General features: G+C 41.2%; 1 protein-coding gene across 1 annotated transcript in view; it reads left to right on the top strand.

Annotated features, from left to right (window-relative positions):
- TNPO3 (transportin 3) overlaps window positions 1-21841 on the top strand; it is a 73277-nt gene that overhangs the window by 49425 nt on the left and 2011 nt on the right. The window contains exons 14-22 of the mRNA XM_066362643.1: window positions 526-602; window positions 1329-1389; window positions 2264-2404; window positions 6135-6251; window positions 8413-8507; window positions 9569-9725; window positions 11602-11769; window positions 13581-13693; window positions 21089-21180. Coding sequence (XP_066218740.1) covers window positions 526-602; window positions 1329-1389; window positions 2264-2404; window positions 6135-6251; window positions 8413-8507; window positions 9569-9725; window positions 11602-11769; window positions 13581-13693; window positions 21089-21149 — 990 coding nt within the window. The 3' untranslated portion in view covers window positions 21150-21180. The remainder of the gene's footprint in view (window positions 1-525; window positions 603-1328; window positions 1390-2263; window positions 2405-6134; window positions 6252-8412; window positions 8508-9568; window positions 9726-11601; window positions 11770-13580; window positions 13694-21088; window positions 21181-21841) is intronic.

Below are 21841 nucleotides of genomic sequence, written 5' to 3'. Positions count from 1 at the left end.
GACCGGGATCCACCCTGCATGCCCACCAGGGGGCGATGGGGCCTTGCTCCATTGCGGCCGGAGCCATTCTAGCACCTGAGGTGGAGGCCATGGAGCCGTCCTCAGTGCCTAGGCCAACTTTGCTCCAGAGAAGCCTTGGCTGCGGGAGAGGAAGAGAGAGAGAGAGGAAGGAGAGGGGGAAGGGTGGAGAGGCAGATGGGTGCTTCTTCTGTGTGCCCTGACCGGGAATTGAACCTGGGACTTCCACACACTGGGCCGACGCTCTACTGCTGAGCCAGCCGTCCAGGGCCTAAATGATGTTTTTTGCTCCACAATGATTACATTAAAATGTAATTTGTAATGTCGGCCAGGATGAAGTGAGATGAAGGAAAGAAATTTGACAATGTGAGTTAAAAGTTTGTACCATTTGAGTTAAATTCAAGAAGTAAACAGAGTAAGATGGAAGTTGATGTATAAAGTCTATGTTGCAGTGTTTGCTATAGGTTTGTGTGTGTAATGACTGGGTGTTAATGTCTGTCTCTTCAGCTGTTGTCTCAGGAGCCCAGCAATGGCATATCCTCAGATCCCACTGTGTTCTTAGATCGTCTTGCAGTAATATTTAGGTAAGAACAGAGACCTCAGGTGCTTGTCTTGGGTTAAAAGCTCAGATGAGACCCTTGTTTATGTATTTATTAAAGTAAGCAAGTGGTGTTTTTCTTCTTTCTCATTTTTCTTTTTTTTTGGTTGGTTTGTTTTTTTTCTGCTTCAAATTAGTTGGATTCTGGAACTAGACAAGTAGTTGGGTTTGACATACTGTGGGTGGGCCCATGTGCTGTATGTATCACTGGGTTCAGACTAGAATCGTGAGAAACATCTTTGGTAGACTGGAGTTCCTAAAGCTTTTGACTTTTAATGCTGGGAATGGAGCAGTCCTTGGTTTCTCATAGTGGATTCATATGAGAAATATATAGACAATATATAGACAACCTATATATATATTTTTTATTAATTTGGAAGAGACTACCTATTTGAGTTTATAATGGGGGGAAAATAAATAAAAAGGGTAGTTATAGTGCCACACACCCACAGCCCATGTACCCAGAGTTAGATTGAGTTTACATGTTCTAGTAGAAGTGGCTTAAAGGTAGCAATAAATGATAGGCTGATTTAAAACCATTTGCTTGTATTTGTTTAAATGGAATCGGAAGGAAAGGTGTTGAGTTCTAGAAATAGCTGTTGGTTTTTTTTATTTGCTGAGACTGATACTAAGTAAACTAACAGAGACAGGGCTCTGGGTCCTTGGTGAAATTGCTCTTCTTTCACTAATTTGGGCCATTGTGTTTCCACAGACACACCAATCCCATTGTGGAAAATGGGCAGAGTCATCCATGCCAAAAAGTCATACAGGAAGTAAGTGTTAACAGATGCCTGTGGAATAAGATTTGCTTCATTGTTCCTTATAATGATGTGGGTAACTAGAATGAGAAGGTACTTTCTTCTGGATTCATAGGAAGATGTAACTGATTGATATGGTTTAAATACCAACAAAAAAAGAAAAATGGAACCATCCAAATAAATAATTTCGATAATAGGTTTTCTAAGAAAACAGGCCATGGGGAAATTCGTTGAAAGGTCAGAGAAGTAAGGGAGAGATTAACTGAATCCTAGAGTTCCTAGGCCTGATTATTACTAGCAAAAATTTTTAACAGTACCAGTTAACCTTCATGGCTTTAGTTACCCCACTGATAACATACTTTTCTTACCCTTTTTCACTGTGGGTAATGTGAGGATCAAAGGCATGTTTTTAGAAGTGCTTTTCAGACTACATGGCAGGGGGCATATCACATATTTTTAAGTGCTCAGTGGTATCAAATTATGCCAAAGTAAATTATTCCTTTACTCTAGTCCCTTTGTTCAAGGTCTTCCACCTTCTTGAAACTGCCTCTATAACTCATACTAATAACTCTCTATCCTAAATCAGGAACTTCAAAGTTTAGGAGAATGCGTGTCTTTGTCTTTTAGTAAAGATGGACATGCTCACTTCCTATTTGAAAGAGTCGTGGTGCTTCTCTTAAGAAGTGGCTGTGTTTAGTGATGGACAGTGTGTTGAATTTCTACACCTAAACCACACCCATTGGCCAGAATCAGGCCATGTGTGGTTTTATGAAGAAAGCTTTTTCCAAATGATGTGAAAGCCAAATCACATGTTACCAACTTGGGAGCATTTTTTTTCCAGCTCTTGGTTCATTATTTTCTTTCTTGTGCTCTTTCACCTTTGACTCAGATATGGCCGGTTTTATCTGAGACTCTAAATAAGCACCGGGCTGATAATCGGATTGTGGAGCGCTGTTGCAGGTGTCTCCGCTTCGCTGTTCGCTGCGTCGGCAAAGGCTCCGCAGCCCTGCTGCAGCCGCTAGTCACACAGGTATGTGTATTACACGTGTAACATGTACAGAATGTGAAATAGCTTCAGAACAAAAACTCTGATGAAACACTTTTGTATTTATTAAATTAAACAAAAAATAATTTGAAAGAGATAAGCAGTTCCTATGGTGGGTAGTTATCTTATATGGGAAATAGCCCATAATCTATTGTGTATATTCTAAATAGCAGTACATTCCATTGTGAAATTAGGAAGAGAATGACTTTAATACTAAGTATTTTTACATTAATTTCCTTTTCAAAAGTGTGGTGAGACAAACTTTGCTATTTCTTGGCCCAAAGGGATTTTTTTTCTATTATGATCATAGTTATTCATATAAATCTCTTATTTGTCAAGATATAAATTTGACTCTTAATCACCAATTGATATGTAATTAACACATTGCGGGCCAATAGTTTTATTGCTAGCTTTACCCAATAGCCAGATAAGTTCAGTTCCTATTGAACAAGTACAAAAAACGTTTTACATAAATGTTAAAGGCACGCTTTAAAATTAAATACCACTTGCACTTTTAAGTTATTTATTACATATTCTTACAAGCTAATATCTTTTTAAAGTATGATGCTTTGTAAAACACCCTGTAATATGAAGTGGAACTAAACAAAGCTGGCAAGTGTAAAGGAGAGAGTTCTCGTGATTGGCCACAGCCTTAGAACAGAAAACACAAGAATTCTCGTGATCTTCCTGCAATGTATAAGATGCTATGACTCACTGCATGAAGGCCTCTAAGATCATATCTAGAACTACTCTATTTGAGACACCTGTGACTAGTGACTCAATTCACTAGTAATTTGTGTAGATATTAACTTCATACCAGGGTCAGAACTAGATTGAGGCCGAATGAAGTGCCATGCGCACCAAACCAAGGAAGGCAAGGCCACGTGCCAGTCCTATGTTTGCAGAACTCTGAGCAGGTGCCTTCTTAAATTCTGCACTCACGCTGTGGGGGAAAACTGCTAGACCACACCCGTCCAACCTGAAGCGACTCTCCTCCGCCTGAACAGGAAGCTGACCCTGACAGTGAATGCCCCCTTAAATTCTGCACCTTGGCACTTTACTCTTAAGGAAGTACCCTCAGGCAGGGTCATGCTAGTGCATGATCCTCGACACTTGCATAACCTTACCTCCTTAAATTGTAGTTTGATTAAAGTTTGTACAGGTACATATTTTAACAGGTAAATTTAATGTTTAACATATTTAACTTTTTTTTTTTTTTTTTTTACAGAGACAGTGAGTCAGAGAGAGGGATAGACAGGGACAGACAGACAGGAACGGAGAGAGATGAGAAGCATCAATCATTAGTTTTTCGTTGCGCATTGCAACACCTTAGTTGTTCATTGATTGCTTTCTCATATGTGCCTTGACCGCGGGCCTTCAGCAGACTGAGTAACCCCTTGCTGGACCCAGTGACCTTGGGTTCAAGCTGGTGGGTTTTTGCTCAAACCAGATGAGCCCGTGCTCAAGCTGGCAACCTCGGGGTCTTGAACCTGGGTCCTCTGCATCCCAGTCCAATGCTCTATCCACTGCACCACCACCTGGTCAGGCTTAACAGGATTTTAATTAGTGGTTTTCTATACCCTGAGTACAACAGTGTATGTTTGCATTTGGGCTGTGTCCACCTCTGGTTAAGAGTCCCCATAAAGTTTTACTGAGTGAGAAAGTGTTCATCTGTTGGCCATTTTTGTGCTACAGTGGCAAAATTGAGTAGTCAGAAGCTTATATGGCCAGCAAAGCCTAAAATATTTACTATCTGGCCCTTTAAGAAAAAGTTTGCCAACCCTGACTTAAACCATTATTTATTAAGAAGAGCATATATTTTTTGAGTGTATAATACTGAACAGTTTCACACTTCTCATCTCATGTTCATTCCTTGATACATGCCAGTAAGAGTCAGTTACTCTTGTCCTTCAGCCCCCTCTAAGTTTATAGGTTGAATTTCTTAAAATTAATGCATGTGTGTTGTGATGGCGTTTTAAATAGATGAATGTATAGATGCCTCTTAAGTTTTGAAGGATAGTAGGGTAAAAATCCTAAATAAATCATTTAATTTAAATGTGTATATTGTATTCAAGTTTCTGTTTTTTTGAGATTGATTGAAAAACACTGTTTGTTTATTTTTTTATTATTATAAAGTGAGAGGTGGGGAGGCAGAGAGACAGACTCTCGCGTACACCCTGACTGGGATCCCGCCTCCTCCCCCCACAATGCTCTTACCCATCTGGGGCCCCTGCTCAGCAACTGAGCTATTTTAGCATCTGAGGTGAGGCCTTGGAGCCATCCTCAGCACCCAGGGACAACTTGTTCAATTGAGCCATGGCTGTGGGAGGGGAAGAGAGAAAGAGAGGGCAAGAGAGAAGGGGAAGAAGAGGGTTAGAGAAGCAGGTAGTTGCTTCTCTTGTGTGCTCTGACTGGGAATCAAACCTAGGACTCGAACCCAGGACTTCCACATGCCAGGCCAACTATCCATCACTAAGCCAACTAGCCAGGGCCTGGAAACACCGTTTTTTTTCTTAAAAGATTAAATAGAGGTGTTTAGGGAGCAACTCAAAATTGAAACATTGCTTTCACAGTCTCCAAGATGGGCATTTGGTATTTTTGTTCCTGCTATGGTTATACTAATTATTTATTTATTTACTTATTTTTAGATTTTTTAAATTTTATTTTATTTATTTTATTTATTTATTTTTTTTAGGCACAGTCTTAGGTAAGAGGTGCTTTTTTTTTTATTCATTTTATTTATTTATTTATTTATTTTATTTTGTATTTTTCTGAAGCTGGAAACGGGGAAAGACAGTCAGACAGACTCCTGCATGCGCCTGACCGGGATCCACCCGGCACGCCCATCAAGGGGCAGCGCTCTGCCCACTAGGGGGCAATGCTCTGCGCCTCCGGGGCGTCGCTCTGTTGCGACCAGAGCCACTCCAGCGCCTGGGGCAGAGGCCAAGGAGCCATCCCCAGCGCCCGGGCCATCTTTGCTCCAGTGGAGCCTCGCTGCGGGAGGGGAAGAGAGAGACAGAGAGGAAGGAGAGGGGGAGGGGTGGAGAAGCAGATGGGTGCTTCTCCTGTGTGCTCTGGCCGGGAATCGAACCCAGGACTTCTGCACGCCAGGCCGATGCTCTACCACTGAGCCAACCGGCCAGGGCCTTTTTTTATTTATTTTAGAGAGGAGGGGGAGAGACAGAGAGAGAGAAGGGGGGGGGAGGAGCTGGAAGCATCAACTCCCATATGTGCCTTGACCAGGCAAGCCCAGGGTTTTGAACTGGCGATCTCAGCATTTCCAGGTCAATGCTTTATCCGCTGCGCCACCACAGGTCAGGCTATACTAATTATTTTTTTAAATAGAATTTGTTTTAATACAAATAAGAGCAACCATTAGATGTTAGAAAATTTGAGTATACTATGCTATTTACAAATATTACATTAGCCTTGGATAAAATAGTTCTTTTATGGCTTCCAGCTTGAAGTATACAACTCTTTTACAACATTGTTTTTGGGAGATAAAAGGTCAAAGGCTTAAAATAGGTTAAAATAGAGTACTTGAAAATTATTGAAGAATCAAACTCTATTCCAAAAAATGTTGACAACAAGCTTTGCTGTGTTGTTTGAAAGAGATTGGACCAGTTTCTCTCTCAATTTCTTCCTCCAGACAGCTTTCTCAGTTGGTACTTACTGAAGGGGAAAGAGTCAAACTAACTGGATTTTTTCTTGCCAGATGGTGAACGTGTACCATGTACATCAGCATTCCTGTTTCCTATACCTTGGCAGTATCCTTGTGGATGAGTATGGCATGGAGGAGGGCTGTCGGCAGGGACTGCTAGACATGCTCCAGGTATGCTTTCTTTGGGGAATATAGATGTGTTGGGCTTGGAGGGTCTAAAGGCCTAGGGTGTGCATTTTACTGTACCGTGTCTTTTAGGCCTGTTGCTTCTTTATGATTCCACCCCAGGCATGTTGATTTTCTAATAACAGGGAGGTTATTAGGACTCTTCCTAGTTCTCTGTTCTGGCCGGCTTGGGAGAGAGATTGACCATCTGAATGTAATGATCATTACTGCCTAATTTATGTGTTCTCCAGAGATAATATTTTAGGGGGTGGGATGGGTAGGTGGGCAAATGGATTAAAAATAAAGGATCTCTAAGTTCAAGTGTGGTAATATTTTTAATTTCTTGCCTGGAACAGCCAGTGAACTAGTTTACTTAGCAGGGATGGTCTTAAGGTCAATAGCAGGCCCTGGAAAAGGCTCCTAATACACTGCTTCCCACCCACCTCCAGTGTCAGGGTGGGGTTTTTAGGGGGAATATATTAGAGAGTTAAGTTTTTTTGTTTTTATTTTTTGTATTTTTCTGAAGTTGGAAACGGGGAGGCAGTCAGACAGACTCCCACATGCGCCCGACCGGGATCCACCCAGCACGCCCACCAGGGTGCAATGCCCCGCCCATCTGGGGCGTCGCTCTGTTGCAACCAGAGCCATCCTCAGCGCCCGGGCCAACTTTGCTCCAATGGAGCCTTGGCTGTAGGAGGGGAAGAGAGAGACAGAGAGGAAGGAGAGGGGGAGGGGTGGAGAAGCAGATGGGCGCCTCTCCTGTGTGCCCTGGCCAGGAATCGAACCCAGGACTCCTGCACGCCAGGCTGATGCTCTACTACTGAGCCAACCGGCCAGGTCCGGGAGTTAAGTTTTGATGCTCCTTTATCCCAAGAAGTCTTTCCTTTTAAAACTTGACTTATTGCCTGACCAGGCAGTGGCGCAGTGGATAGAGCATCTGACTGGGATGCAGAGGACCCAGGTTCGAGACCCCGAGGTTGCCAGCTTGAGCATGGGCTCCTCTGGTTTGAGCAAAAGCTCACCAGCTTGGACCTAAGGTCACTGGCTCGAGCAAGGGGTTACTCGGTCTGCTGAACACCCATGGTCAAAGCACATATGAGAAAGCAGTCAATGAACAACTAAGGTGTTGCAACAAAAAACTGATAATTGAGGCTTCTCATCTCTCTCCGTTCCTGTCTGTCAGTCCCTTCTTTCCCTCTCTCTGACTCTTTCTGTTTCTGTAAAAAAAGTAAATAAAAAAATAAAACTTCACTTATTATTTCATATATTACTATCAAAACTTCATCTATGCCCTGGCTAGGTAGCTCCATTGGTTAGAGCAGGGGTCGGGAACCTATGGCTTGCGAGCCAGATATGGCTCTTTTGATGGCTGCATCTGGCTCACAGACAAATCTTTAATAAAAAAAATAATAATGTTAAAAATATAAAACATTCTCATGTATTACAATTCAGTCATTTCCTACCGTTCATGTTCATGGTTGTGGGTGGCTGGAGCCAATCACAGCTGTCCTCCAGGACAACCAAATTTTTATTGGATAATGCGTAATGTACACGGGTCGTTGTATGGCTCTCATGGAATTACATTTTAAAATATGTGTCTAAAAAAAAAAAAAAAAATATGTGTCGTTCATGGCTCTCTCAGCCAAAAAGGTTCCCGACCCCTGGGTTAGAGCATCATCCCAATACACCCAGGTGTGTGGGTGTGATCCTCGGTCAGGACACATACAGGAATCAACCAGTGGTTTATAAATAAGTGAAACGATGGATGCTTCTCTTTTCCCTCTCTCTCCCTTCCTCTCTCTGTCTAAAATCAATAAATTAGAAAAAAAAACTTTACTCCCTTAGTGGATTGACCATATCTAGTACATAAGCACAGTCACACTGTCTGAAACTTCTAAAGCTTTGATACAACATCTATCCACTTTCATCAACTAAAATCTATACCTTCAACTCTTTCTGAAATGTTGATTTCATATGTGAAACTGTTCATTCAACCGAAAAGACTGATGTCTCCCTTTGAGTGATCGTCTTGTTACAGTCTTTTTCTTGTCTGTGCTTGCCCTCTTTGTCCCCTTTGTATATGTTGTGGTACTGAGCAAGTTTGAATGCTGTGGCATTATCTACAAGCATTTCACAAGCATTTGTTTTAGAATCACTTCTGTTTCAGGCGCTGTGCATCCCGACTTTTCAGCTCCTTGAGCAGCAGAATGGGCTCCAGAACCACCCTGACACCGTGGACGACCTGTTCAGGCTAGCCACCAGGTCAGTGCTTCCCCAGCACTGCTTAGGCTCGTCACCTAACATGCAACTGTTTCCTTCTCTGTGGATTAGATGGATTAATGATTCATAACCCAAAGTTAAATTCTGAGCCCACATATCCCCGTAGGTAAGGAAGAGGAGTTGGATGGGAGCAGGAGGAAATGGTGGAGGTCCTGTCACGAAGGGGGGAGCATGCACGAGGCAATAAACATGATAATATCGGAAATCCCTGTAGTTTTAACTGTTTGCTGCTATGATGTCATGCTTCACCCCAACTTTTCCTTGAGTAGCTTAGAGTCCTTTAGATATAATTATATCTCAGAAAAAAACTCTTAGGATCTTAAGGTGCCTTAGAAGTTATCTGGTGCTACACTACCCAGCTCTGCCCCTAGCCTGCCATCTCACCTGTGCTTAAATTTCTTTTGCTAGTAACACTGACATTATTGCCAAACCTTTGAATTCCTTCTTAGTCCCTAGTTAATGATTTTGAATCGAACCAATTAGTGAACGTAAAAGCATTTAAAAAATGAACCATTATTAAATACATATAATTATATGTGATACATATATGTTATCATTTATAAATGTAAGCAGTATTGCCATGTTTATTTCATCTCAGGATTAAACACTTTTTGGACAAGTTAGACCTTTTTTTTTCTCCCAGTTGATTTGAGTATGTTGTCAACCTCTGTGTTTCCTGTACGTGTTCCTTGAAACATAATCTTAGAAAAATATTGTAACTTTTTCTTGGAGATTCTCCATGTACATGAAAGGATCTGAGAAACCTTGTAGAAATGGAGTAGAAAGTAATAGTTTCCATATATTGTGCCTGCTGCTCCCCTGACTGCCACTGCCTCACTGCCAGCATCTCTCACCAGAGTGGTTTGTTAGAACTGATGAGCCTACACTGACACGTTGTCCCCAGAATCTGTAGTTTACATTAGGTTTTATTCTTGGCAGCGTACCTTCTGTGGGTTTGGACAAATGATCTTTTTACTGTCTCCATAGTGTTTTACCTTTTGCCCTGGCTGCTTATATAGCCTTTTCATCTTGTTCCATACCAGGTTTATTCAGCGCAGCCCTGTTACCTTGCTGAGAAGCCAGGTGGTCATCCCTATCTTACAGTGGGCCATTGCCTCCACTACCCTGGACCACCGGGATGCCAACTGTAGTGTCATGCGGTTCCTGCGAGACCTCATCCACACAGGGGTAGCTAATGATGTAAGAATGACCTTTGTGCCTTTTCTGCAGCTCCTTGTCTTCTTGTATTGCTTCCTCATTCCCTTAGGGATGTCTCCTTATTTCATTTGTATTTGTTAGACTTGTACCATAGTGGATTAATCACTAACCAAAATACCAGCTATTAGATCTAAGACAACTTGTACTAAGTGCTGCAAGCTGTTTAAAGTTCTAACATTATTTCTGTTCCAGGCCACTTGTCTAGTTGAAGTGATAAACAGGTATAAAGCATCAAGAAGGCATTATTTGATTATCTGATGAGTTATAAAAGTTATGATCAGGAGATCATAATTCCAAGATCAGGAGAAGGAGTGCTGTTTGGAAAGAAGTAGTTCAGGATTACTTTCTGGAAGAGGAGGGACTTTAGTGGGGCTATAGCTGTGGGTAGAATTTGGATGGATTGTAGCTTATCTGAGTGTATAAATCATGATCAGAGAAAGTCAGGAAAGCACTAAGTGTGCTAGTAGACAGGTAAGAGACCTGTCTGGCTTGAGTTGTAAAGTGGTCACAGTTTTGAAGGTAGATTTGGCTAGATGTGGAGTGGAACTGAAGGGGCAGCAGTGAAGAAGTAAGCAAGTACGTTAATTGGCTAGTTATTAACAAGTTCTGCAGTAAGAGGAGAAAGAAAAAGAAAACTATAAGTAAAGGCAATTTTTTAAAAAGTTTTTTTTCAAGATATTAGAAATATATTTGTATTCAAAGACTGTAAGAAAGAATATTTTTTTTATAAAAAAGATTAGCTATCTGGTAGAAGTCTTCAATTCTTATTTCAGTTGGCTTTTTAAAAAGTAAATAAGAATTCTTGGTTATTTTTCACAGGAAAAAATGATTAAGAAAATTGCTGCCCTCAATCTTTAACCATTGTGTCTTCTGCCTTCTATTCATGACAAATCTAAGGGTTTATCTCAGCTGAAACCCATGCCCATTTTTTTAATATAAACTCAATACTTTCTTTCTAATTATGAAACATTTGTGGCCTTTGTGAATCCACCTGCTATATAATATATGTATTTTCTTCCCTGGGAAAGAGAAATTGCTAGACTAGCAATTTTCAACCTTTTTCATCTAATGGTACTCATAAATTAATTACTAAAAATCTGCAGCACACAGCCTGACCTGTGGTGGCGCAGTGGATAAAGCGTTGGCCTGGAACGCTGAGGTTGCCAGTTCAAAACCCTGGGCTTACTGGGTCAAGGCACATATGGGATTTGATACTTCCTGCTCCTCCTTCCTCTCTCTCTCTCTCTCTCTCTCTCTCTGTCTCCTCTAAAATGAATAAAAAAATAAAACATAAAAAAATTTTTTTTTAAAGATAAGAACTTCCTGTTTCCTGGGAAAGATAATGATTAAAAAAAAATCTGCAGCACACGAAAAAATATATTTTTTGCCCATCTGACAAAAAATAATAGGTATAATTTTGCCTGACCTGTGGCGGTGCAGTGGATAAAGCATCGACCTGGAATGCTGAGGTTGCCGGTTCAAAACCCTGGCCTTGCCTGGTCAAGGCACATATGGGAGTTGAAGCTTCCTGCTCCCCCCCCCCCTTCTCTCTCTCTCACTCTCTCTCTCTCCCCTCTAAAATAAATAAATAAAAGTAATTTAAAAATAATAATAATAGGTATAATTTTGATTCATTCACAACTGAATGGCTATTGTTGTGTTGGCTGTTGTCTTTTTTTTATTTGACAATCTAAGGAAAAAGAGGGAAGTACCCCTGACTGAATAGTCAAGTATTGCATATTTTAAAAATTCTTGCAGCACACTGGTTGAAATAGCCGTGCTAGACTAAAAGAGAAAGAGCACTTGGTCTCTGGAGAGTTAAAGTTAGAGCTCATCCATTGCTCCTGTTGTCATGCAGCATGAAGAGGACTTTGAGTTACGGAAAGAACTGATTGGACAGGTGATGAACCAGCTTGGACAGCAGCTTGTAAGCCAGCTGCTCCACACATGCTGCTTTTGTCTCCCCCCCTACACCCTGCCTGACGTGGCCGAAGTGCTCTGGGAGATCATGCAGGTTGACAGACCGGTAAGATGGTTTTCATACGGAACCCCTTTCCCCCAGCCCTGAATGTCAGTTCCTTGCGGCCAACTCTAGCTTTGAAACCAGTCCTGTTGTGTGTTCCTGGAACCTGATTTAAACATATAGTTCTGCATTTCTTCCATATAAGCCCAGGTGCTTCAAGAGTGAATAGCACCAACAGTCCCACTGCTTGTTGTCCAAAGCATTTGTTCTGTTTCAATCTAATACAGTAGTGTTTTTGTGTGTTCTTAAAGAAAGGACTCTGTGCACCTGGGGACCAACAACTTTCATTCTAGTAACCTTTGATATGAGAAATAAAATTTCCTTATTTTTCTTTTTTACAAATACACTTGGTTCCCAGGTAATAAAAAACTTATAAATTTGATTTTACAAAAAAACATTCTTGATTTATAAACATAGTTAAATGCTAACAGAAGAAAATAAATGAGAACTGCAAATTTGGGCAGGAACAGAAACCAGGTAGCCATGTGCCCGTAAGAATTTATTATAGCCTGACCAGGCAGTGGCGCAGTGGATATAGCATTGGACTAGGATGCGGAGAACCCAGGTTCGAAACCCCAAGGTCACCGGCTTGAGTGTGGGTTCACTGGCTTGAACGTGGGATCATAGACATGACCCCATGGTTGCTGGCTTGAGCAAGTGGTCACTTGCTCTGCTGTTACCCCCCCCCCCCCCCCCAGTTAAGGCACATATGGGAAAGTAATCAATAAACAACTAAGGTGCCACAACGAAGAATTAATGCTTCTCATCTCTTTCCCTTCCTGTCTTTCCCTGTTTCTCTGACTCTCTCTGTCTCTGTAAAAAAAAAATTATTATAGACCCACAAGTTGTCAAGCAATTTAAAGTAATTATTTTTTATAAATTCAACTATAACTGAGTTTTTGTAAAGGAATTCTTACATAAATTCCAGTGGTTTTGAATCTTTTACACATGGGGACTAGTGAAAAATAGATTTCAGGGACCACTAAGGCAAAAATAACCCTGAGCATAAGCTAATTTGTCTATAATCTTCATATAATATCAGGGTTAGGGTTAAATTTCTTGCTGACCAATCCACAGACCCCAGTGGTTGAAAAACACTATAAACTGATTGAAATTATAACTAAGGAATTATAACAAGAATCAACCAGTGAATGCATAAATAAGTAGAACAACAAATCGATGTTTCCTCATTCCCCCCATCTCACCCTCTCTCTCTTCCTTCTCTCTCTCTCTAAAAAGAAAAATATCAGTAAATAAATCATTTTTAAAGAAACTTTCTAACCCAAAGAACCAGCAGGTATCACAAAGGAACTTAGTGCTATGACTTCTACTGAGAGATGACCTTAAAATCCTTAAATCTGGATTCGTATTACATATGGTATATACTTTTTTGGCATGTTTACTTACTATACTTTTTGTTCCTGCTCTTTCTGGTATCTGAACCTTTGCTTTGTATTGCCTTTGACTTTTTACACTCAAGAATTTTCTGGCAGCTCTTTAATTTTTAAAATATTACATAAGTTTAATGACAGAAATAGGACAATAGCCTCATCCAGAAGAGACTTCCCTTCCAAGGTAGAAGGCTCTCCCTGAAATGGTGCCTGCTGCCCCTTTGAAGGGAAGTCCAGGCGTGCCTTTGTAGCTGGTTCCAATCCCCAGAGGGTGGGAAGGCCTAAAGATAGTACTTTCATTCATTCTTTTACTTGCTTCTGAGTCTGCTACTAAGGAAAACTGGTGGGTTTTTGTTATTACCTATAGAGTCCTAGTTGAAGTCCTGCCTCCTTTAAAAACTCTTACTCCTCTTCTCGGAACAGACATTTTGTCGATGGTTAGAGAACTCCTTGAAAGGTTTGCCAAAGGAAACAACTGTGGGAGCCGTCACAGTGACACACAAACAACTAACAGATTTCCACAAACAAGTCACTAGGTGAGTGATGCTGGTTTTTCTTTTGAAAGGAATATGATCAGCAGCTGGGGTGTGTAGAAAAGTTATATCTTGGCTTCTTATACTATATTACATACAGATCTGCCCAGAGTCTTGTATGCCTTAGTATATTCTCAATTTAGTGTTCATGTAGCCTTGAATTGCACAAATTGGCATTGGAAACCAATCTTAGGGAGAAGTTCACCACATAGTATATGTGTGTATCAGTGTTATTGTACATATGTATTAACTGTTATCTTACTGAGTAAGTGGAAACATCATTTCTTTCACCAAAAAAATACGCTGAGCAGCACACTACCCTGTAGGACAGGGGTCTCAAACTCAACTCAGCATGTGGGCCACAGAGCAAGATCACAGCCGTTGGGCGGGCCGCACTAGGTCTACAAAAGGCAACTGTTACGCAACACTTTTCTCACTGCAGTTGAAAACAAAAAAAAAATCAGTACAACAAGCACAATCATACATGCAGTTTACTCAGTGTCACAAAACGTCCAGAAACTGTAGTTCGCATCACAACTGCTGTTAACTAAGCTAATATCTAGCTAGGATGCTAGAGAAATGAAAAATACAAGTAGGCCCCTAGGCTTACTTAATTTTATCCAAAATATTTTGAACTTCGTGGATTAGTCTGTGGGCCGCACAAAATTGTTCAGCGGGCCGCAAGTTTGAGACCCCTGCTGTAGGAGATCTGTTTTTTCCTTTTTGAAGTCCTTCTCAATTCTCATTCATATTCAGAGGCCAAGAATGCAGATGCTTGAATAGGTGAAGCTTTGGTTGTAAAACATAAAGTGATACAGACTGCAGTAAATTGGAAAATTTTCACCATGCCTAAAGAAACTCAAATTCTAATTTTATGCAGACCAAACAAAACATCTCTCTGGGATGCATTAGGACCATGAGCCACTTGCTTACAGCTCAGTTAAAATGTTAAATGTGCATAAGTGTTTTTTGTTTTTGTTTTTTTACTCTGAATATAGTAAACATTTTATATAGCTACATAGTCTACATAGTCTAATTACTATTCTTCACTACATAGGTATTGCTTGATTTTCCTATAGTACCTCTATTAGTGGGTATTTGGTTTTGTTTTCCCCCCTAGTATTTTAGATAATATGGAAGGTCTAGCCCAGTGGTCCCCAACCTTTTTTGGGCCACGGACTGGTTTAATGTCAGAAAATATTTTCACAGACTGGCCTTTAGGGTAGAACGGATAAATGCACAAAATAAAATTATGCGACCAGCGTAAAAACTGGTGTTTTTAAATATAATTGTCGAACTTACGAGACAAGCGTCAAGAGTGAGGTAACAGAGGGAATCTGGTCATTTTTTAAAAATAAAACTTCATTCAGACTTAAATATAAATAAAACGGAACTAATGTAAGTTATTTATTTTTTCTCTGCGGACTGGTACCAAATGGCCCACGGACCGATACCAGTCCGCGGCCCGGGGGTTGGGGACCACTGGTCTAACCTTTTCTTTCTTTTGACCAATTTTTTAAAGTCACTGAATCAAAGTTTATTAGAATTTTATGGTCCTTGGTAATATTAACGACAGCAACTTAAGTTGGATTTTGTAACTGTGTTACCTTGCCCTGATATTCTTTTTTTGTGTGTAGAGTCTTTAGAATTTTGACTAAATTTTAGGTAATGGTTTATATTTATACAGTTGTGGAATAATTTACAGGTCCAAGAATGAGTGTTGCAGTAAGGTTGATAATAGTGAAAACCTGGAAATATTCCAGTTGCCCATCAATAGTTATATAAATAACAGTATGTTTATACTGGTAACTAGGCACTTTTAAAAAATGGAAGGCCCTGCTCAGGTAGCTCAGTTGTTTAGAGTGTCATCCTGATACTCCAAAGTTGTGGGTTCAGTCCCTGTCAGGGCACATACAAGAATCAACCAATGAATGCATAAATAAATGAAAAAACAAATTAATGGGTTTTTTTCTCTCCCTCTAAAAAAAAAAAAAAATACAAAAGGGAAAAAATGTATATGTGACACAGAAAAATAAAATATAAAGAAGAAAATAACAGCATCATATAACACAAGTTACACTTAAATATTTTGATTTTTAATTGTGATAAAATACACACATAATTTGTCATCTTAACCATTTTTTTTTCATCTTAACCATTTTTTTTTCTAAAAATTTTATTTTATTTATTTACAGGGACAGAGAGTCAGAGAGAGGGACAGATAGGGACAGACAGACAGGAACGAAGAGAGATGAGAAGCATCAATCATCAGTTTTTCGTTGCGACACCTTAGTTGTTCATTGATTGCTTTCTCATATGTGCCTTGACCGTGGGCCTTTAGCAGACAGAGTAACCCCTTGCTCCAGCCAGCGACCCTGGGTCCAAGCTGGTGAGCTTTGCTCAAACCAATTGAGCCTGCGCTCAAGCTGGTGACCTTGGGGTCTTGAACCTGGGTCCTTCCGCATCCCAGTCCAACACTCTATCCACTGCGCCACCTCCTGGTCAGGCCATCTTAACCATTTTAAGTGTGTTCAATAGTGTTAGGTGCATTTATGTTGTGAATCTCTGGAATTTTTTCATCTTATCAAACAAATTATGCCTCTTTTCCTTCCCCTCCCAACCATCATTCTACTTTCTGTTTATGTTTTGTTTTTTTTTAATTAGACTACTCTAGATAAAGTGTATAAGTGAAATCATACAGTATTTATTTTTTTGTGACTTGCTTAGCATAATGTCCTCAAGGTTCATCCATGTTATATATAGCATGTGTCAGAATTTTTTAAGGCTGAATAACATTCCATTGTATGTATATACCACATTTTGTGTATCCATTCATCTGCTGATGGATATTTGGTTTGCTTCCACCTCTTGGTTATTGTGAGCAATGCTGTTGTGAACATGAGTGTACAGATCTCTCCAGACCTTGCTTTCGGTTCTTAGGATATAAATCTGGACATGGGATTGCTGGATTATGTGAGTTCTATTTAAAATTTTGAGAATCCTCCATACTGTTTTCCATAGTGGCAATTTTGCATATATTCCCACCAACAGTACACAGGGTTCTAACTTCTTATATCTGTGTTTACTTTTGTTTCCTGTGCTTTGGTGTGGTATCCTAGAAATTATTATCATATCTAATGTCATGAAGCTTTTCCCGTATTTTTCCTTCTAAGAAGAAAACACCTTACATTTAGGTCTTTGATTCATTTTGAGTTAGTTTTTGTGTATATATGTTAAGGGGCCAACTCTATGTTTTGCATGTGGATATCCAATTTTTCCAGCATTATCCTTTTCTGCATTGACTGACATTTTTATTGAGAATCATTTATGCAGCCCTGGCTGGATAGCTCGGTTGGTTAGAGCATCATCCCGAAGTACAGAGGTTGCCAGTTTGATCCCCAGTCAGGGCACATACAAAGGAAAAAGAAAGAAAAGGGAAATCATATATGCGAGGAATTTATTTCTGGGCTTTCTGTTCCATTCCATTGGTCTGTGTGTCTGTCTTTATGTCAGTATCATACCATTTTGACTGTGGCTTAAGTTTTAAAATTGCACAGTGTGAGACCTCTGACTTTGTTCGTTTTCAAGATTATTTTGGCTATTCAGAGTCCCTTGAAATTCCATATGAATTTTAGGACAGATTTTTCTGTTTTCACACACACCAAAAAAGTCAATTGTAATTTTTGATAGGGATTGCGTTGATCTGTAGATCATTAAAACCAGGCCTAGTTTTTTTTTTTTTTTTTAATTTTTTTAAATTTAATTTTATTTTTTTTCTGAAGCTGGAAACGGGGAGAGACAGTCAGACAGACTCCCGCATGCGCCCAACCAGGATCCACCCGGCACGCCCACCAGGGGGCGACGCTCCGCCCATCCAGGGCATCGCTCTGTCGCGACCAGAGCCACTCTAGAGCCTGGGGCAGAGGCCAAGGAGCCATCCCCAGCTCCCGGGCCATCTTTGCTCCAATGGAGCCTCGCTGCGGGAGGGGAAGAGAGAGACAGAGAGGAAGGAGAGGGGGAGGGGTGGAGAAGCAGGTGGGCGCTTCTCCTGTGTGCCCTGGCCAGGAATCGAACCCGGGGATTCTGCACGCCAGGCGATGCTCTACCACTGAGCCAACCGGCCAGGGCCAAAACCAGGCCTAGTTTTTAAAAGTGAGAAAAAAAATAAATTTTAGGCAATGGTGTAGGAGCTAATCTTTTTTTCTGAGAATTGATTTCTTAATGTCATTTTTCAAAATGGTTTATTTTCTCATCTCCCAGAGTAACTCCGATAATTTTGTTAAGGTTAAAATCCCAAACCTGAGTGCTATTTTGTAGTTTACTAGGTGGCTTAACTTCATGCCCCAGAAGTAACTGATTTTTGGCCCTAGGTCAAGTGACATGCATGACTGGAAAATAGCATGTGACTGCCTGCCCTCGTGACACATTTTGCCGTAGAGGGGATTTCCTCTCTACGAAGGAGGTATATATATTGACTAGGATGACCTTACAGATTATTTTGTTTCTATTTACTATGAATCTTCTCGGTAGAAGTAGTATTCCCCACCTACAAGATGTCTTAGGGGAAACGCATGTGACAGTTGCTTCTCTTTGCTTTTGTTTTGTTCTGTTCCATCTAGTGTTGGTCAGTAGAAGGTCAGGGTCACATTGCATTGGCTCTGATTTCCTTAGAGCACCCAGGAGCCTTGAGAGAACCCACAAGGACTGGGCTTAGAGTCAAGGATGTGGGTTTGGATCTTGTCACTTATTGGCTCTTACTTTGAACTTCAGCTTATTCATTTGTAAGATGGCGTTAGCAGTACCTGTCTCACAGGGTTGTGACGAGATACCAAGTGGTGATCTCGAGATCTGGCACATAGTAGGTAATCAGTGAATGTTGATTTTCTCCTTGGAAAAGAACCTGCCAAAACGTCGTTATGCATTTACAGAACTAGCTGGAGCATGTTCCCTGCCAGCTGTCAGGCCACCACCCACACATTCTGGAATAACTCCTATTCCTTCACTCAGGCCAACATATGACAGGTAGAACGACAGACTAAGTCTGACATAAGAGTTACAGACATTCCCTAGTGTAATCAAAATCTTGGAGCAAGGAAAAGGAACCCAAATAATGCAGCGCTGTGGACAGAAATATCTATAATCTTTGCCCTGTGGTATGGGAAATGGGCACACGACCAGCCTGGCCGACTTGATCTCTCATCGCAGAACAAGTTCTGCAGCTCTTACAGTGGCTGTGGCATAGTGGGACGGGAACAGAAGTAAGAGGCAATACGGTGATGCTGGAGAAAGGCGTTGAGATTGCTAGCTGCCTCTTAATGGTTCTTGCTTTTTAGTATGCGTGTTGTCCTTGAACCCTCTGTTCTGTGCATGACTCAGTCTCCCTTTTGGATTTAAGGTCCTGTAACTCCTGCCTCAACATGCTGCTTTGTTTGCCATCCTAGCAGGGAGGGTGAACTGGTTCAGTTTCATTTCAACAAGTCCAAGCCTGTTTTTCAAATGGTGCTGGTAATTAATTCCTTAGCATTTTTAGTTGGTCAAGGTGAAGAAAGCTGGGATTTTTCATTCTCAAATACCATTTTTACTTTTCAAACACCACTAATTATGACTAGAAGAAATCCTGCTGTCATTTCCCATTTCTCTGTCTTGGTATTTATTCTGACTCTTAATCCAAGTATGGTGGACAGACTGGGATTGTGGGACTAGAGCCAGAAAACAGAACGTAGAAAAGTAGTGGCAGCTTTTTTTTTGGGGGGGGGGGGGGGGATGAAGGCGGAAAGCAGAACATAGTTCTAGCTTTTAGGAGGTTTTAAAATTCATTTCTTTGCACTGAATCACCAAGGACACTGAAGTTAAACATTTGGCTGAAGCTCTTAACACCACAGCAGTTGCTGACAGGGTTGGGAGCAGAAACTGAGCTGACTGAGACACTGGCCCACCCCTCATTCCACCTGTCTCACCATAGTCTCCTGTACTTGCATTTTGGTACCTTTTCTCATTATCACAAAAGAGGGTAAGGATGGAGTTATCTTTTCTCTTCCAAGTAAACCAAGATCTCTGGTTAAAGCCGGGTTGAAATTAAAGCTCATAAGCATCAGGATAGCAAAAGAATCTTGAGTCTCCAGCAGGTTTGTTTCCTGTTGTCTTAGTCTCTTACAACATACCACACAGCAGCTCCTCTTGGGCTGCGAATCTTCCTCCTTCGGGACACTGGGGACATGAGTGATGTGGGCACCTGCTAACCCTGGCTGCCTCCTCAGCAGTGCAGTCAGTATTCACTTGGAAATAGAATGGGAAACAGAATGCCCGTATTGAAGCATGTTAAATTCACAAAGAGCAGATGGCAGAATTTTGATAAAACCAAAAGACCTTCCAGTTTTTTATTACATTTTTAGGGTGGAGAGAGACTAAAAGAAAGTTTCTAGGATAGTCTGTTGAATCAAGTCCTGGAGTCTAAATCAAGGTGCTCAGTGATGTTTGAGACCTTGTAATAGGTGAGGAAATCCAGATGTGGGCACTTGAGGGGTAACTCGTTTCTCCTTCTTTTTGGGTCAGTTAGCGGTTTCCTCCCTGGTATTTAATCATTACAAGGAGGAGAGAGAGCTTTCTTTTCACATTGACTCCTAGGCTGTAGAGTGTGGTGCCTGAGTTTTTCAGATCCAAAATGAGGGCCACAGAATGGCGAGCATGTTAGGAACTGCTTCTTTTTCCATTGTTTGGACAAAGGAAACATTTTTGAAAAGACAGGGACAGATGATAGTGGGCTGTTCATGCCACTGGGGCATCGCAGTGCTTGCTTAAGGACCTGCTGCCTCCTCCTACGGGAGGGAACCCTGAGCAGCCTGTTCAACTAGAAAATCGATGACTGATAGAATCTTTGTCACTGGACTGGGCTTTGTAAACAAAATCTGCCTTTGGAAGAGAATGAGGAAACCAGAGTACCTGCGTTAGCTCAGCTTGTAGAATTAAAACAGTTGGCTTTCAGTGAATATGCTTGCTTTTTTAACTTTGTGGTTTCTGGCTTTCTTGTATTTACAAGGACTTGAGCCAAGTGTTGTAAAGCAGTCTACAGTTGTTGAATACTGTTTTTACCCCTGCTCTATTATCCTAAGCACTTGACATTTATGAACAGATTTAATTCTCAAAACATTATGAGGCAGATAATAGATATGGAAACTGAGGCAGGTTGGTAACTTGCCCAAGGACACAGTGGAGCCAGGATTCAAATTGAGGCCATTTTTCTCCAGAGCCATTCTTCAAGGACCACACAGCTTGTATTTACTCTCCTATACAATAGTTAATATTTACGCTTAAGTTACAGAGAGATTGGAAGCAGTCAGTGTTGTGGTGGTTTTTTAGAGTATTATAGGTTTGAAAACCAACCTACGCTTTCTTTTCCAGTGCTGAGGAATGTAAACAAGTTTGCTGGGCCTTGCGAGACTTCACCAGGTTGTTTCGATAGCTCTCACTCCTGCACTGTGCCTGTCACCCAGGTGAGTGGTATGTAGTTCCCAGGATCCCCCTGGCTGTGAGGGTTTGGGGTGGACATAGGCTTTAATGCCCATCATGGGATTGGTAGTGTAGCTAACATCGGGGGAAGACCAGGCAATCGAACCCTGCCAAGCAGCAGGGCAGTGCAGGGCCCAGGGTGTCCATGGGCCCCGGCAGCACGGTGATTGTCAGCTCCTTTTGATGCCGTTTCACTCCCATAAGAGAGTTACTGTTGGAGAATGCCTTAAAAGTTCCTTCTTCTTCCCCTTAGGGACACTTCCAGGATTGTAAGTGTGTGTGGGTGACCTGATTACTTTAGAGGAGACAGAGCTGACGTAGTTTATCGTGACACATAACACACCTCTCCTGGAACTGACCTTTCAAATTTATGAACAGAGATGCTTAGTCCTATCACTTTTACCATTTGCACATGGAAATGCCAGGTTTGGGCCGAGCTGAGAGGTCTAGGAAAGGAGCCCCCTGATCATCAGTCTCTCTGTGTGCTTCCTGCTTCCTGATTCTGAAACAAAGCCAGAAGCCGGCTGAGGAGGAAAGGATTGGGGAGTGGGCTTTGGTTGCCGGTTTCTTGACTGAGAGAACAAATCTCTCAGCCCACCTTTGACATTTAAGCAGAATTTATTCTGCTGGGAGTCCGTTCTCCAT

This window comes from Saccopteryx leptura, chromosome 2, assembly GCF_036850995.1.
Source record: "Saccopteryx leptura isolate mSacLep1 chromosome 2, mSacLep1_pri_phased_curated, whole genome shotgun sequence".
In the NCBI taxonomy this organism is placed as follows: domain Eukaryota; kingdom Metazoa; phylum Chordata; class Mammalia; order Chiroptera; family Emballonuridae; genus Saccopteryx; species Saccopteryx leptura.
This window is presented reverse-complemented; position numbering and strand designations above follow the sequence as displayed.